The following is an 18,870-nucleotide window of genomic DNA, read 5'->3' as shown; positions in this document are numbered from 1 at the left end:
TAAAGGACCACGTCACCCATTTTCAACTTCATAGTATAATTAAGCAATATTACACAAGATGGTGTGGGTTAACGTGATTATTGCTACGACAGGGATGCAATAAGCATCACTGAAGTGGCAATAATCACGTTAACCCACACCCTCGAGTGTAATATTGCAATTCTACCACAGTTACCCTTAAAACTAAGAAAATCGCTCTTCGCTCGTTAATTCCTTGCACAGACCCTACTTAAAAATAGCAAAGATAGCTGATCTACAGTACAAGCTCACAACACATTGAGCTTGTGGATTGCGTACTCACAGACACTCTTTTATGACAAAGTAAGCCATTAATTACAGACGAAAATGTAATACAATCAGCTTGTAGATTGGCTATTTTCAATGCTTTTGAACGATCCTCCTTTTGTCACAAAGAACATAATTACAACGTTGACACACACAGAGATACAAGGTTTCTGCCCGACCAAGATTAGAGAGTGAACTGTATCTTCCTGCCTCTACATTCCGCGCAACCAGCCCGACCTTTGTGAGGGAGACACTCACAGATGGTTCCTCCGGTGTGTTGCCATTAGGATAGCGTTCCAGAGAAGTCTGTGTGTGTGTGTGTGTGTGTGTGTGTGTGTGTGTGTGTGTGTGTGTGTGTGTGTGTGTGTGTGTGTGTGTGTGTGTTCCTATGGGAGATGTGTACATTATGCACTGTCCTCTCTCTCCTCAGACAGTCTCTTGCTCCCACAGCAAACTCATTATCAGCACATCAAGTGCAGCATAAATTAGCACCCAGGCACCCGGGAGGAGAATACATTTGAGATTACTCAAGTTAATCAAAAATAAAACTGCTGTGCTGACCAACGGGATGATAATCCACACACAGCTCGTACTCGCTGGTGGAATGTAACTAAGGACTTTTACTGAAGCAGAGCCCTCTTATATTCAACTGCATTTCAGAGGCTTTTTGTTGTACTTTTTTTACTACAATTATGTAACAGTTTAAGTTAATAGTCACTTTGCAGATTTATATTATATAGATTATACTGTATATGTATTAAACATATTCACATGAACAATAAGACATACTTTTTGGTTAAAAAAAAAAAATATATATATATATATATATATATATATATATAGTAGAATATATTTTTTAAATGGGACATTCTGCACAACGACTACTGTATATTTTGATGATTTATTTTACTTTACTTTACTTTTATTCACAACATTTTGAATAGGCTATTTCTACATTGTGGCATTGCTACTTAGTAAAGAGAATATGAGTGGTCTACAGTATACTTCTTCCACCACTATAATAAAGTTGTCTTCCTCGCTCTCTCTTGAAGCTTAACGCCACATTGACATTTAGATGAACATTTATATATCTGTTACTGTCAGATAAACAGTGATACAGTCATATTGCAAGTGGCCTCCTTGACATTTTCATAATAATATGAAGAATAGAAATGCACATCGCTGTTGTACAGTATTGCGCTGTAGGTTTGACATTCAGGATGTAGGAGATAGTGTTTAACACATTGATTGCTAACTGTTGAAATTCTACTCAGGATTGCTTGTGCTACACGATTAACATTGGACTTTTTAACTTTTTAGGGGCCCACAGCGAGGGGCCTCTTATAGCACATCGCACATCGCATAAATCAAAAGAACGCCAAACTAGTCCACTTCAATTTAAAAAAAAAAATATGATTCTACCATCTTCCATTCTGGAGATATTGACCTTTTTCTAAAACCTGCTTTTCGCTGCACGCTGCTCTTTTGAAAAAACAGCAGAGATATGGAAGGTTGAAGTTGACAGACATTGACAGACAGATATAAAAATGAACACAAATAATATCATATACATACTACACACTGAATGAAAGCCCTGAATGTCTACTTTTAGGAGGAAAACAAATACACATGGTCCCATGTATAGTTTGTCAGTAATTGGCTGTTGAATGCAGCTTGCGCCCACCAGAGAGGATTTCAGAAAATGCATGGACCTGAAGAACCATTATTCACAAAATAATACCCTGTGAAGTGAGCAGTGCAATGTTGTGCAACATTGCACTGCTCACTTCACAGGGGTGTGATTTTTATTATTATTACAGTATTAGTTTTTTTCTTATGAAAGCAGAGAGTCTTCTGTTTCATACGGTATATATTATGTACATGTCGCTATAGGCCTTATTTTGTGAATAATAGTTCTTCAGGTCCTTCATTCTCTGAAATCCTCTCTGAAAAATAGTATTTTAGACAAGGCATATAGCGACATGTACATACTATAGACATATCTGAAATTGTCTCAGTAACAGGGGGGGGCAACACATGTCTTGATCAGTGTACCAGCCAGTCTACCTTCCGATCGTTTCAGAACTATAGTGTATTGTGTAACGGTGAGACACGTTAGTCGTTGTTGACAGACATGTCTGGACATGTTCTGGGGCAAAGAACCTCAGGAGAGATAAGCGGTGGAAAGGAGGAGAGAGAGAGACTCTAATCAATGTGTATTCGTTATACTGTACATTACAAACGGGTCGATTACGTCGCAGACGCCTTCATTGCGGTCTTATCACTGCAATTATAATGAATAAAAAGTCGGTTACAACCACACTACGGAGTACGGATAGTGTTGCCTGGCGAAGGCTCTATGGCTAATGGTGATCCACGGTGTCGAGTCGAGAATCGCTATACGGGCTTATTTGCCCAAACATGGGTGGTCAAGACATATAAAGCGGCCAGTTGATCATCTCTCTCATAATACGTCATTCGTTTCGCGTATCATTATGACATGGCGACCGTTGCAGATTATTCTTATATACGGGCAGAGGGCTCTCTTTTTTCGAGAATGAGAGGACGAGGTGGAAAGCGATCGCAACGCGGGCCTGGGGGGGGTTCCACGGCGGTGATCTCTCCTAGTAACGTCGGGCAGAGGGCTATTTTTCCGAGTGAATGAGAGGACGAAGCGGCGGTTGCAGTTGGAGGCGTTATATCCTTTTTCCGAGAATGAGAGAGATGCAAAGCGATCACAACGCGGGCCTGGGGGGGGTTCCACGGCGGTGATCTCTCCTAGTAACGTCGGGCAGAGGGCTATTTCTTTCCGAGAATGAGAGGACGAAGCAGCGGTGAAAGGCAGTTCGAGGCACAGCCACAGTGGGTAAGTGAGTGGGGGGGGGACTGAAACTGAAATGCGACGATCCGAAACGAAGAGGGGGGGGGCTACATTGCTGCCTCGGGAGAAACCATGTAGAAACAGGAGGGGAGGGGAATCAAGTGTATTCACACACACACTAGCATGGGTACCTCCATTTTAGATCCCCTTGACATCTGCGTTGGTCTATGCCGTGCATGCCGGCGAGGCCGCCTCCAGTACGTCGTAATGGATACGGCATGCAGCATAGACCAGACCTCTTTTCAGGAGGGGGGGGCTTTTAACTCCCGGATCACATAAGAGGACCTTCCTAGAGACATCGGTGTTACTTTCTATGTTGTCCGGGCGCGTATAAATATGAAGCACATTAATCATAAAAAAAACCAATAAAACGCTTTAGAGCGTTATGCGCAGACGGCGTTCGATATTAATAAAACGCTTTAGAGCGTTTTGCGCAATCGATGAGTTAATTGTCTACCGAGGGGCAAGTTTAAACGGCATAATCTTCTATCTACAGCGCATGAAAGCCCAAGATAGTCTGTGTACGGTCAATCTGATTTAAACTCAACACAACACACACAGAGACGGAAGGTCTTCATTTTATCTGTTGAAATAATAATACATCAGTCAGCAGACGGATTAATTGAATGGCCAATCATACTCGAGAATCCAACTAGGGAGGGAGAAACACTTGGGGATGCTGTAGTTTAGCGCGTCGAAGAGCTGTAAGCTTGTTGGTTTGCTCGCCGGCCGGGCCAAGACACTTGGCTATCTGAGTAGCCATCAGCTGGGTGAAGCTGAAACTTTCCTCCGTGGGATTAATACATGTTTTGGTCAAGAGACATCTGCACATTGCAACGAGTGCAGGAGGAAGGAGAGAGGAAATCCGTACACCGTTTTAAAAGCTTATCAATATAATTCATTGACAACAGAGTGGACAAAATAAGCGAACAAAATCGTCATTAATACATGCTTACCTTCCTACTATTCCACATGTTTCAATCTATACAAAAATTATTATTATTCACGATACAACTGCATACAACTCACCCCTTTCTGTCCATTTCAGCCATTCTCAGTGTTTCTTTCACAATTAGCAAACTGGCAGACCCAAAAGTAGACGCAAACACAACAAGTCCAGTTAAAAGAGTTTTAGTAACACAGGTGAAGGGAAAGTGTGGGTAAATGGAGTGTGGAGGTTTGTTTGTACGAGGAAAGCAGACAGGCTAGCGGGTATACAGCTGGGCAGCAGACAGGCAGGCAGGCGGGCAGGCGGACAGACGGGCAGACGGACAGACAGCAGGTGATGGTAGAGACTAAAAAAGCAGGAAAGAAGAGGAGATGTGGTTTTCACATTGATTTGAGCCCAGCGCCATGACTGGGCTAAACCTATCAACACAGCTATGGTGATGTTGCAGACAAGTGTCCTCAGGTTATGGCTGACTGTTTCAATTCACCATATAGTGTGTATAAAGCTGCCGTACGTAGGTCGCGCTTCCTACACAGTATTCAAATTGTGTCTCCCATGCGGAAGACGTACCACACATCTACCTCTCTCATCCAAGGTAGAATATCAGCCTTTCCAGATGAGACATTGTTGGGCTCATGAGCTTCAGGCAGCACTACTTGCCAACCAGTAGGTGTCCTACCAGCCACCAATGTGTAAATGTCTCTATGGAGTATGGAGACCACCTCCAACTACTAGTACTAGTTATGTATGATTAACATAATCTAACATATTGCGGTTTAAACAAAGTTATATTAATTCAAATAAGTGCAACTGTAAAGCTCACTTAAACCCTATTTGGTCCCCTCCTTTTTCGCTACACACCAAACGTCTTCGCTAAACATACTGTACGAGACAAATTAGAGCTTGTGGATCAGCTATTCTTCTCTGAATGTTTGCCTATTATGACATGCCCATGTAGATGCTAGGATTCATGTGGGGTTCAACTGGATGATAAATTAATTCACCCCTCCAGTGAAGTCAGATGTAAACTTTTTTTCTGAACAGCTGGTGAAATATTTGCAAGAGTGATGTTGCATTCAAATGTTCCAACTTCCAACATAATGTTGATCGAGCGGCACTACTTCACCGCATTCAAATTATGAGCTACTTGTTCTGATTTGTTTATCTGTTTTACCCTGCTCTGGGGTAACCTCACTGAGACAAATTACCCATAATATGGGTAATTGTGTGCAAACATACCTGGCAATAAATATTCTGACTGATTCTGATTTGGACCAAGCTCAGCATAATTATTTGCTTGAACACCGGCACTGTATTGAACTGTACTAGAAGACTACTTTACCGTACCATACTGTACTACTCTTCTCATTTACAGTAATGCATGAGTCATTTCAGGACGTTCAGTGTTCAACAGGCATGCATGCAATATGTTACCTTATACACTTTACCAATGGGTTTGAATTGCAGTATACCCCATGCTTTGACTCACTTTCATCTCTCTATGAATTCCACATTATAATGCATAAACATAAGTTGCACTGCATATAGTCAGGGGCACTTTAACTTGGTGGCATGCCCCTGGGCTGCTGGGCTATCAGCCAACTATTTCCAAATGCACAATTTAAAATAATCCAAAAGGGTCAAAAAAAGAAAGAATAAAAAGTCTTACTTATATAAGTGTTCCAGTTCCCGTCAGAGAAGTCTTTTGATTGTGTCCTTAAAATCAGGTTCAGGGAGGATGTCACTTTCAATAGACATCAGCATCAGGCGGTTCAGTAATGCATAGTACAAAGTCTATTCGTCACCATGGAAAGCTTTGAATAAGACGGCTCTCTTCGCTTGCGTTGGTCGATGCCAATGTCAGGAATATATGTGAACAGAGGTGTCACTTGGGGCCTCGGGGGATGGCAAATTGCCACCCCTGTTCGCATTTAATCTCTAATTCGTTTCCTTCTGCGCTGAGTGCATCTCAATCCATGCCCATCCATCTACACGTTATAGACTAGTGTTTTCTTTCTGTCTGCAAACATACATCCATTAACCACTTTCAATCTTTGGTGTCCTTATTTTGGCAAGGCACTATATGCGAATGTGTTCAAATGTTCAATTTGTTTATTAAATTTAGTTGACGTCCATTACATTTTTTTAAATAGCAAAATAGCACTGTATCTACAAGCTAAGAACGTCTATTTTCAAACGGGTTTGCTATGGACACACTTGCCTTAAGTGGCTCACTTGGACGCACGGCACGCCTCATGAGCCTCAAGTTGGCTGTTGTTGAGTTAACGAAAACAAGCTGTCCTCTTCTCCAGTCTTCCTTGGAATAAGAATATAGAATATATCTGTATGCTGAAACTTTAAGCACTATAAAGTTTACACTCTCTCCAAGCCAATGGTATAACTCGTGTAGCCAATCTCGTAGTAGCGACCTAGTCAATATGCACCGCGGAGGTGAGCGCTCCCCACGAAAGCGTCTCCTACTGATGCAATATTAGCGCACCGCGGCCACCCTAAGACACAACAGCTGTGATTGAACCGCGAACAGAACGTCGGAAACGAACGCAAGCAACGGCTGCGAGGTTGTGACACAGAAACAATAATCAAAATACAATAATAATAATATGGGGGGGAACGGATACGCCGCTTGTTTCACCTGACAACTATGACTATGTCATCATTTCTTGTTTTTTTTTAATATAATCTTTATTTATTTTGTAACCATTCCTGTGTGCAGTGGCGCCACAGTGAACTCTGATGTTATCGTGTGTGTCTCTGGGATGTGGGTTAACTGCCGAGGTCTAGTTTACAGTGACCTCATCCTAGCAGGGATGAGGTCACCAACACAATGAATATTTTAGTCTTTGTCCTCTAGATTATCTGGATGACCTCTCTCTCTCTCTCAAGGACAATCTAATCGTTGTCTGTTCAGAAAGGAAAACGGAAAACAAACCATCCAGGGTTCATCGCTGCTTCCAGCAGAACTCCCTGTTGTCAGATACGCTGCAAAGCCTGCGGCAGCGTTTTTCCATTTTGCTGCTGTCAGGTAGAAACCTAGTATGTCCAAAACGTGTTACTTTAGAGGACAGGGAACTAATAACCTCTGTTCCAATTAATCCAATTTATTTGTTATTATTTAGTCACAAGCAGTTAGTGATTCAAATTAGCGATACATTAATTAATTGCGTTCCTCGGGCCGCGTGCAGACATTTTATTCACGGAAAACTGCCCAATGATATAGAAATTAATTGTTAACTGTTAATTTTAATTGAATAATTTCTTATTTGATTAATCGATTTTCAATTTATTGTTAACATCCCTACAATCAGTGGTTAATCCTTTTGGTTTGTCAAATATTTATGAACAGTAAACCACTTAAAATATATTAATAGTTTTAGAAAATAGCAGATCGAACAAGCTCACACATTGTAGCGTTGCAGATCTGTTAATTTCACCACATGTGTGCGACACTTTTGCACGATGACGTACTGCCTGTAAAACATTAATTTACCTAAAAAAATAACAATACAAAAAAAACATGATCAATTATGGAGATACAAGGTTTCTGCCCAACAGCAACAGTTTTGCAGTAGATATGTGAGGTCCTGACGCAGCACCAGAGGGAAGGGCTACTCTGCCCAGAAATGCCAAGTTAAATGATAAAGGGATCACGATAAGCAAAGAGATATTGCTCTCTGACACGAGAAGAGTAGCCTATGAGTCATGAAGTCAGACACACAGTGGCAAACAGGCAGTCAACCCACTGCAGGAATAAATATATTTTATCACAATTTGTTGGTGCATTTTGGCAAAACTCCAAAATGGATGTATTGTATAATTATACCTTTCAACCCTATAGCTTCCCTGCTCTGGGGAGGGCATTCAGCTTGCCGATTTTCTATTTTCACTGAATGCTCTCCCCCAGAAGCTGAAGAAATGTAATATTAGCGGACATATTATAATGAGCACTGGCCTGGGGAACCGCAGTCAACTTAGTGTATACGTAGGGCTTAAGTGGATAAAGTCTCACACGTCATTGTGTGTGTGTGTGTGTGTGTGTGTGTGTGTGAGATATTTACTGTACATACTAACTGTTAACACAAATTTATGGTGACTTGTGGAATATAATTATATAGATTTCCCACTGTTACGTTCTTAGTTTATGCATGTTTCATGATAACCACTTTTTATGTATGTGATGTATTGCCATGCTTTTTGTTCTTGCTTAATGTAAATCGCTCTGGATTAAGAGTGTCTGCTAAATGCCTAAATTGTAAATTGTAAATTGAATTTGCAGTACTGCATACTGTAAAAACAATGAAAGGCACACTTTGTTAGCGACAGATGTTTTGACTCAATGCATTTTGTAATTCTGATGCAAGTTGTAATTCATTTGGTTGTTCTTTTTGCCTCCAGATCAAATTTCTCAAGATGGAGATGGAGAAAAAGACAAAAATCATCAAAGACTTACAGCAAGAGGTAAGATTGACACACTGTAGCAGCCTATAGGGCCAGCTACTACTTATATTAGTACTATTCAGTTCAATAGGGCTGACAGGTTGTCTCAAGAGACTTTACATATAGAGCTGTGACCGCCTGACGTTGTGTGTGTGTGTGTGTGGTTGGTAGAACATCATAGCAACATCAACAGATTCTTGCACACTGATGAATTATTCAGGCTTTTATAAGGAACTGGTCTAACATGGATCATTGGGTTTGTCTTATAGTCTGCTTGCTTCATTCTAATTCCATTGATTTGCTTGCTTGTTAGTTCATCTTAGCAATAACAGTTTCCTAAATCCAAGATGTAAACAAAAGGAGAGCATGTTGAATGTTGGTCATTGATTCAGATTGAACATTATAAAATGTGTGATCCACCAAGGCAAAATTCCATTATTTCTCTACATTAAGTTGAAATTATTCCGCTGACTTGGCCATTTATACAAATTGTGTTTTTCATTATGACAAACCCCATATTGTTTAGTTAAAATCCCCAGAGGGACTTCTATTGATACAGAGGGAATAATTTCTGGCTGATTCCTTGCAGCCTTGTGTGATTAGAAAGAATAGTTGTGGGTTCTTCTAATGAGCAAACAGGCCAAAGAACAACTGCTGGTTCACTGCTACTGATTCTTATAGTAGGTGGAGGCCAGATGCCTTGGAGCAACGCACTAATTAATTCAAATAAGAGAAGATTAAATGTGATGGTTGAAAACCATGCATGCAAGGATGCACAATTGGGACACAGAACTGCAGTGTGGAGCATTTATTTGAATAAATACTGGGAATTGTTTGTTTGCATTTCAGTACAATTAAAAAATATCCTTAAATGCGCAGAATCTCAGCGTGTGTGTGTGTGTGTCCCTGATCTCGAGAATCGCCAAACTGATCGACTTCGCATAGTGATGTGCCGAGTCGGTCGGATCAGCGGGTGTCCTGAAAATATAAATTCCCATTTTTATGGACTCGGAGTGCCTGATATGTCCCTGAAAACATGTCATGTTGATGACCTGCAAAGAAGGGAATCAAACAGACAGATGGATACAACGGGTACTCTGAAAATGGGTATAGATTACAACGGGTTTTGCGGTCTATTATAATTAACTATAATTAATGTTTTATTTTATTTTTAGGGGCGCTATAGCCCCATCTATATCCAGCTTTTAGTTACCGTCCACAAACTTTGTCTTAAACATTAAATTCCCATTGACAATGCAAATGGAGAATTTTACGTCATGGTGTCTGAGCAAATGGGCAATTGGGCATAGTGTCTATTTTACGTCATGATGAGGTACAATGATAAGAGCGCCCCTCACTTCACATGGGTGTGATTTTTTTATTGTATTTTGAACATGTGCTCTGGCAATGTAAATTCATGTTTATTCTTGCCAATGAAGCACCTCTAAACTGACCCCTACCGATAGCATCCATATTTTTGGATGAAAATTATCTTCGTCGGAAATTTGGCAGGCAGGCAGGCAGGCTATACATTGCGTTGACAAATGAATGCATTCAATGCCATCTCTGAATATTGACTTCTGATTGGTCTAAATCTAACAGGTACTCCTCATCGGGAGTAATTAGGGGTTCAGTAGCCTCGGAAACCAAGACGTTTTTATTTGGGGTTCAGTGTAGGGATGTCAGGGGGTAACCGGCTAGCCGGTTAGCCGACCGTTAAGAAATATCCGAGTCTGCTTATCAGCTTTACGGTTAATTTGCGCCCAGCTTGTCACACTCCAGGCTGCATGAACAGCGCTCGGGCACTGTCCCAAAGTTCTCTGTTGTACTTCAATGGCTAGTTGGCTACAACGGTAGCTATGTGGTAGTCAAAATGTAAGCGAGTGACAGCGAGACGAGATTAACACAACATGTCGACCGTATCAATGCAGAGACCTACTTGGCATTATTAAATCCATTATTGGCCATTTGGCCTGGAGGGAGAATGTCTACAGCCGCCGCCGCTTCTTCCTCCTCCTCCTATCCGGCTTACGGCTATCAAGTTAGCCATGTGCTATCGATGTTTGAGGGTTTTCTCATCAGCGAAAAGTCAACAAACAGAACACGGTGACATGCATGCTGATCTTCCTTAATAATAAAAAAGGCTTAGTCCATGCGTCCAGTGACTTTATAGGTATAGTTTGCTCAGATCTGGACTGGACTTATTTATGTTTTGGACTAGAACCGGCGGACCTCTGTACTGTAGACGCACAGATGCATGCATGCAGATGCGATGCGTTGTTTATTGATGATTAAAGGACCACTTCACCCCTTTTCAACCTATCTTCGTATAATTGGTCCTCACTAATAATCATGATAAAATGGCACAATTTCTTTCTACTCAGTCTGTGTCTCATAGGAGGGCTGTGGGCAGTTTTGAAACCGTCTTCCAGTGACATCATCATTAGGCAGATTTTTTTTTAAACAAGATTTTTTTACAAAAATGTTTAGATTTTCATTATTGTGAGAACGATGGCTTCCATTTTCGCATTGTAACTTTTCAGGACTAGAAAGCCTGCAGTTCCTATTAGCTTGTATTCCCCATCGAAGATGTCACTGGAAGACGGTTTCTGAACTGCCCACAGACTATTATATGAAGATAGGTTGAAAAGTGGTGAAGTGGTCCTTTAAGCCTACAACAATTTATTTATATTGTTAAATGTTGCTTTTTTGTTTGTCTTTTAAAAAGGAGCATGAATAAATGTATACCATTCGTCTACCAACTTTAATTATGTAGCCTAAGCCTATACATGCATATTACATTTGGGCTAACCGGCTGGGAAATTATCCGTTACCGACATCCCTAGTTCAGTGACTTGCTCAAGGACACAGCATCAAACTGGGAGCCTTCCGTTTCCCAAGCAGCCGCCATCCCTCCCTCCCTCCCTCCTTCCTGAGCCAGAGCCACTGCCGCGGCACCCCATGTGCCTTAACATGCATAGTAGCCTGCCCTGCATGCAACCTTCTCTAGCCCAGTGGTTTTCAACCTCTTTCATAATCAAGGCCTGCTATTTGTTTTCCGCATTTGAGCCACATACGGACCACCATTTGGTGACATTTAGCCTCTCGGACCCAAAACTATAGAGAATATTCTGTTGTCGTTGGATGTGGATTTTGCCTACAGTTCCATGCTGTATTCATGTCTGCACCATATAGGAGAGATAACAGGCAAACGTTGATCAACAATAACAATTCCTCTACATTCTCGAATTGTGTTCTTGTAAATTTATGTAATGCCGATGCTTAACAATAATGTAACTCTCAAGAGTTAATGATCTGGGGACCTGAGACGCTTCCCAGCTACGAGAATAGACTTTTACCAAGGTCTAGCAGGCTTTGTTTCGGTGAGTGGTTACGTCATTTTGTTTATTTGCTGGTATTAGAAAAACCGCGCACGGGAGTGAAAATATGACCAGAGGGCTGCGGAAGGTACTTCCACAGGGCATCAGAGAGAGACTCGCTGTATGTGTTTGCTGCGCAAGGGTATTCAATATAGCACTCAAACTTAAATGAAAAGATAACTTGAGTCGCCCTGAGTTGAAACTGCATGCTGCCTTGAAGTATATTGTGACATTTACAAGACAATGGCAAGTAGTCAACCCCCCCCCGCCATGGGGGGAGAGGTGTGAAGAGCAGTCTTATTAGTAGTGATTTTATTTCAGACATGCTAGTGTTAAGTGTCCATTGCGTTACCAACTCTCCATCATTAAGGGGACCACCTGGAACCACCTCAAGGACCACTGGTGGTCCCCGGACCACCAGTTGAAAACCACTGCTCTAGTCTAATCAATGTGTTTTAGCATTCTTCATGCAAAACACGAGTCCCATGCAGGGAGTTCAAGTAAACATGAGTGGCATGGTTAATTCTGTTCATCTCAGCGAGGGCAATCTGGTGCAAACTGTGAGTTATCGATTTACTGCTACGTGGGTTAATTCTGTTCATCTCAATAAAGGACTCTCCTCTTTGGTGCAAACTGTAAGTTATTGGTTCACGTGTACAATGCTTCATTCTGCAGGGAATACTCAGAGGCAAAGACACTTCACAAATCAATGCAATGCATTCTGCAGAGGGAAGTTACGGTTGGTACACGCTGTATAAGAGGTTTAACCAACTGAATGAACCCTAGCTTCCCTATGCTGGGCTTTGATTTGGTCTGATTTTTATTTGGATCTCTTTTAGCCTTTCGGCTAATCTTCCAAGAGTCCAGAAATACATTAAAACATTACAGAATACAGACGTTCCTACACTGGATGATTGGTACAAGGAGGTAATGGACTGTGGCTCCTCTGGAGAAACTGACTTATCTCCTCCGCGATAACATGGAAGGGTTCACGAAGGTATGGGAACCAGTCTTAGATACAGTGGACCCTTCTAGACTGCGCTTCAATGTACCTTATTGAACGGTAGTGAATAACAAAGACTCTGGTGATCTGTAATGTACAATCATGTCAACACTGTGGTGTACTCGTTTTGTCTTGTTTTATACATTTTTTGTTCGTTTTTTTGTTTTTTGTCTGTGCATTGTAATGTCCGTATTGTGGTTGTTTTCCTATGTTGTGTTTAAAAAATGTGTGGTTCTATATACATTGAATGGCGATTGTTAAAAAAAAAAGAAAAAACATTACAGAATACAGTAGGCCTATATTACATTACAAAATAGTACATTGCATTTCAAAATGACATTACAAATTGCACTGATGCTAAAAGACAACAGTGAGTCAAGTATTACAGCGTAACAAAAATACCTATACCTCTAATCCTCAACTCATACAACCGCACACACTCACGTGCACACACACACACACACACAGGCACAGCATACTGTATGCCTGCCCACAGACAGATACAGTACATTCACCTATCTATAGTGGACTATGCATTGCAGGGTCGACCTCTTCCCTGAGCCAGCTGAAAACCTGACCGCATACCAACACAGAAACTAAAACAAAAAAAAACAGAGCTAAACAGAAATCACAACATAGTGATGAATCAATAAAAGCAATCCCAGCTAGAATGACGAGTTCAATAATTTAACTGATCGGCTTCCCCATTCTAGTTTTTATTTTTGGTAGAACATAATTATCTTGATCTTGGGTTGACCTGATGTTTCTCGCGAACTAATGTTAATTTATCCTTTATGGTTACTGGTTTATTAGATGTTTTTATTTTAGAAATCAATGCAAGAGACTGTTTTCTTATGCATTCAAGTGCCGTGGGCCATCCCATTCTGTTATGCAGTTCATCTGTGTCTATTTCATACCCACATCTTAAGACCATTCTAGCTGCCTTGTTTAGTGTGATCTGCAGTCTTCTCATATCGGTCTGAGCTGCGTTGCCTTGCCCCATACTGCACATGCAGCAATAGTTTACGTGACTATAAATCAGACTATGGGATATTAGCCTCAACGTCTCTTCAGATAGAAGCCCTGCAATTTGCCCCAACCATTCCTGGCTTAATTGTCTGAATAATAAGCAAACATTGCTGGGCAAAGAATAAGATAGGTGAATATTCAAGGTATACGCCGCAGGATATGTTCAACAAAACTCACAGTTCTGCTGTGAATTTTCTTGTGAGCTTATAGATCAGCTGTTTGTGGTACTCCATGTGGAGTCCGGGGACCCCCAGGGGCCCTTGGGGGAGGTGTTCCGCACAGCTTCGCTCCCCCAAAAACGGGCCAATTGTGTTTGTATAGACACCCCACAAACAAATCCGGATGCACCACACGGTGGTGTATGTTATGATATATGCTGTGTACTGATAACAGGTACTTGTACGTGAATATGCAATGTACTTATATACATGATGCACTGCCTGAACTGTAACATACTCTAGGGTGTTAGGGGCACGCTGAAGGCCGCGTGCAGCAGGCAGTGATTGTGATGTCTAGTCAGTGACGTCAGTAGGACATGAAGTATCCAAGCTATATATGATCCTGTAAGGGTAATAAACCTTGTGAGTGAATTGATGTGACCCAGTCTCCGTGTCATGTTAATCTCGTTCTCCCGAGCAGGCCTGCCCGTATGTCCGTCTGTCCGAACCATGGAAATGTCAACCGGGTCGTCAGACACCAGAACCAGATGAGGGTCCGAGTACTTAGATAAGAATCATAACAGTAATTAATCGTAACAGTGTACAGGGACAAAAATAGCAGACCTGCAAGCTCAACGTGTGCCACTTTGTGTCACGCCGCAAGCTTGTAGATCTGCTATTTGGGGGAATTATTTGACAAATATTTAAAATGTTTGGAAGATTTATGATCATTTTGAATTTTCTTCAACGCAAATATCTTCTGGGGGTCCCTGGCACAAAGCGTTTTCAGATGGGGGGGGGGGGGGGGGTCTGCAGTCAAATGCATACTTTTGGGGTCCTTTGACGTGTAAAGATTTGAGAACTACGGATTTAGAGGGAAATATTAGGGGGGCTATATGATAGATCCCTGGGGGATGTCAGTCCATCTGCATGTCCATCCATGAGGTGTCTGCCTATTTTAACCCCTCTAGGTGTTTCAAGCATTATGTTACACTTTAGCTATTGAAAAATAGCAGATCTACAAGCTTATAGCGTGCCACCGAGTGGCGCCCTACAAGCCTGTAGGTCTGCTATTTTAGAAAAATTGTGAAAATGTGGCGCAAATCTTTGAATATATATTTTTTCGTTATGACGTTTTTAACTCAAATCTTTGCTTCTGGGGGGGGGGTCATCCCTGGAACAACATATTTTCAGATGGGGGTCGGCGGCCAATTACATATAATCTTGGGGGTCCTTAATTGGCATGAAAATGTTTGAGAACGACTGACGTAGAAACATGAGGTTTTTCAGAAAACTGTCAGGATTTAGAAGATTTTTTTTTTAATTCCGATCAAGTCAAGTCAAAATGGGTTAATGTCTACATTGATAATTATATCATCATCTTCTAATGGGCTGATTGCTATGAAACATGATGCGTGCATTCATGGATGAACCCTCAGGCCGAAATTATATGAGATATCTCGTAATCCGTCTCTACTGATGTTGTGTTCCCCCATGGACTTTCATTCGAGGGCCACGATTAGGCCAACATTTCCATTTATTTTCTGTTTTAACAGCACAGCATTTTCATAGCACATTTTAAATTACACAGCAATGCAAAGAAGACAATAAGATTAAAGTGCAGAAGAATGTATTAGCATAAACTCAATAAAATACATACTGCAAACGTAACCTTTCCCCCTAGCTTTTACTGAAGATAACAGAGTATAGCCTACTGCAGTAAGAGTTTTCTGTTTGTTCCAGATATGCTGTGGCGCTGTACTGAACACTGCTTCTCCACGTTTAGTTGTGGGTGGATATGGTTGTAGCAAAAGATCAGAAATGTATTTTATCACAAAACTATTAAATGCTTTATAGATCAACAGTATCATTGGTATTTTTAAATAAATACTGGGCTCACTTCCTTCCAGGACTACAATTCCCATAATGCTTTGGTGCACTGCTCCTCCTTGTGGATAGGGGGAGGGCTGTCTTACTGAGACAACATGTAGTAGTGGCCCAGGCGGTGGCGTAACCGTCTGGGCACCCGACTGGTAATCCAGTCTCAGTGTGCCGCAGGTTCGACTCCCGAGCCCGACACAGCCTTTACTCCATGTCTTCCCCCATCTCTCTCCCGTACAATAAAAGGCGTAAGCCGCAAAAAATATATATCTAAAAAGAAAAGAGAGACAACATGTAGTTCAGGAAGTACGTTTGAAATACTGGAATATCTAAAACCCACACCCACATAAAAACCCCACGAAAGGGTTTCTTATCTCCCAAACATCATTAAAATAAGATCTGGTTGCAAAATGGGTGAATTGACCCTTTAACATTACTGACTGCAGCTGAGCACTGACTTTTAATCGTTCCTTGGCCCTAAAAGAGTAACTTCTGTTTTGTCTTTGTTTAATTGAAGACAGTTTTGGCTCATCCAATCATTGATTTGTTCAACGCATTTGCAGTACTTGCCTTGAACATCAGTCCCATGGGGATAAGAGTAGGTTATGTAAATGTTTCATCTGCATAATTATGGTACTGGAACATGTTTAGTTGTTTTCCATAATCTGAGCCAGTGGAAGCATGTAGATGCAGAACAGAAGAGATCCCAGCATGGAGCCTTGCAGAACTCTGCATGTCATTTCTGTTCACTACATGCAGAGTTCTGTAATTGTGTGTCTATTTAGGTAATTAGACATTACACATATTCGTCTAATTACATAAATAGACCCAAAATGAAGTTGCCGTCCTTTAAGTGAGATTGAAACCATTTTAGTGCTGTGCCATTTTCTCAGTCGAATATAGTTGAATCCAGCACTGACATACTAATACTTTTGTACTAATACTTTCTGCCACTGTTTGTGTTTACGAGGATGTCATTGAAGACTGCAATAATAGCAGTCTCTGCATGTGGTGTGGTCAAAATCCTGACTGGAAGACACCAAAGCAGTTGTTTAGTGCTAAGGATTTGTGTTTTGATTGATTGATTTGATTAGTTGATTGATTGATTGATTGATTGATTGATTGATTGATTGATTGATTGAATGAATAGGTTATTAACAGTTTGAAAGAAATGCACGATGGTACAGATTTATACAAAATAATGCTAAAAGAATAATCTAAATAAGCCCTCAGGGCTTGTTTCCATCATTAAGGTCCTGTGTTCAGTTGTTGAAAGACAGCTGTTTCAATGATTTCACTTAAAAACTAAATATTTTACATGCACTTGGGTACATGACATGAACTTAGGCACTTGGTACCTTTTTACAGTATAATTAATGGTACTTTACAATGGTGTCCTTTAGTCGTAGTGAATAATACAATACAGCACAAAGCCATTATTTTGCGTTGTTGTTGACAGTTTTCGGTGATCAACGCTGTTGTGTCATTGGGGTGTACTGTAAATATGGCTTTACTGTGCTGGCTGGATGACAAGCCAGGTGGCATTCGCATGCACGCATGCACACACGCACATGCACGCACGCACACACACACACGCACGCACATAAATATGTAGGTCCATTTCTCCCCTATTTCACTGCGGGGGTCCTTGACACGAAAATGTTTGAAACCACAGCCGTATAGCATTGACATTTTTTAGTCCTGACTCCTGGCTCTCTGCTGTCAGGGTTAGTGTTACATGGTGCATTTCTCCCCTATCATGTGACTGCCATACTGTATAGCATTGACATTTTTGAGTCTTGGGTCCAATCAGTCTTTTCAGATTTGACGGTCTTTTGTAGTGACATACAGTACATAAGGGGTGGTCTGGGATCTTCTGTGACATCTGTTGCAACCATGCTGACATTTAAAGTGGCGGCTCCATCCAGGGAATCATGGGAAACATTCCTCTGCATCCACAATGAATGCAACATGTCAGAGGAGATTCCACTGTTGCAACAAAAGCAAAGGTCAAGCGTGTTTTTGGTATTAATCCTGTAGACACCACTTTGGTGCAGTTTTACTGCACGCTCGGAAACACCTTGAGATTAGGAGGTTAGGCTGTTCTGACATTGACCCACGCTTAAATTCAATTACTTTTTTTGAATGCGGCTGATATTATATAGTATCTGGGACAGTATGTCAGTTTAGTCATGTTATATAGGGAAATGCTTCTACTGTGAAACAAATCATTTCAACTGTTGGATAAAATGATTAAAGTATAGTGATGACAACTGTGCAATATTTCGGAAGCCAGTTATACTTTTTGTTTACACCCTGCAGTCTCTCATGGTCGTTGTTTTACAAACTGTTTTCAAGTTGCATCTATAAGCTTACATTGTACCAGGGCTGGACTGGCCACAGGGCATACCGGGCTGGCAGGCCACCAGGAAAGGTCCGGGCGTGCTGCCATTCTGCCAGTGCCATCATGATAATTTTACTGTACCTGTATCAGTGAGTGACAAATAAACCCTCTACAAAGGGTTGTGTAGTTGTCTGTTGGTTTGTATCATTTAGGCCTATGTTGTTCTGTAAAAGTGGTGGTATCAGGGCTTGTTTGTTTGTGTGTGCCGCAACGGAGCGGGCGGTAGAGTTTCTGCTATCTGCGCGCTGGTTGTGGTGGGCCGGTCTGGGCCAAATTCACGCGAAAATGCCCGGGCCGAATTTCTGTCCCAGTCTAGCCCTGCATTGTACATTGTGTTGGTGCAGTGAGGTTTTACAGTATAACTGAAATTAGGGATGTCCCGATACACTTCCTTCGTTCCCAATCCGAATCGAATCCGATCCCGATACCACAATTTCTGTGTTGG

General features: G+C 41.4%; 1 protein-coding gene across 1 annotated transcript in view; it reads left to right on the top strand.

The window, feature by feature from the left end:
* The window catches only part of LOC310854649 (leucine zipper protein 2-like), a gene marked incomplete at its 3' end in the record, with an annotated part of 189,669 nt that overhangs the window by 116,726 nt on the left and 54,073 nt on the right, over positions 1-18,870 (top strand). Inside the window, exon 5 of the mRNA XM_083759324.1 lies at positions 8,529-8,591. Coding sequence (XP_083615450.1) covers positions 8,529-8,591 — 63 coding nt within the window. The remainder of the gene's footprint in view (positions 1-8,528; positions 8,592-18,870) is intronic.

Source organism: Protomyctophum parallelum, assembly GCF_964188405.1.
Source record: "Protomyctophum parallelum genome assembly, chromosome: 2".
NCBI lineage: Eukaryota > Metazoa > Chordata > Actinopteri > Myctophiformes > Myctophidae > Protomyctophum > Protomyctophum parallelum.
Note: the sequence above shows the minus strand (reverse complement) of the source record. Positions and strands in the feature narration are given on the sequence as shown.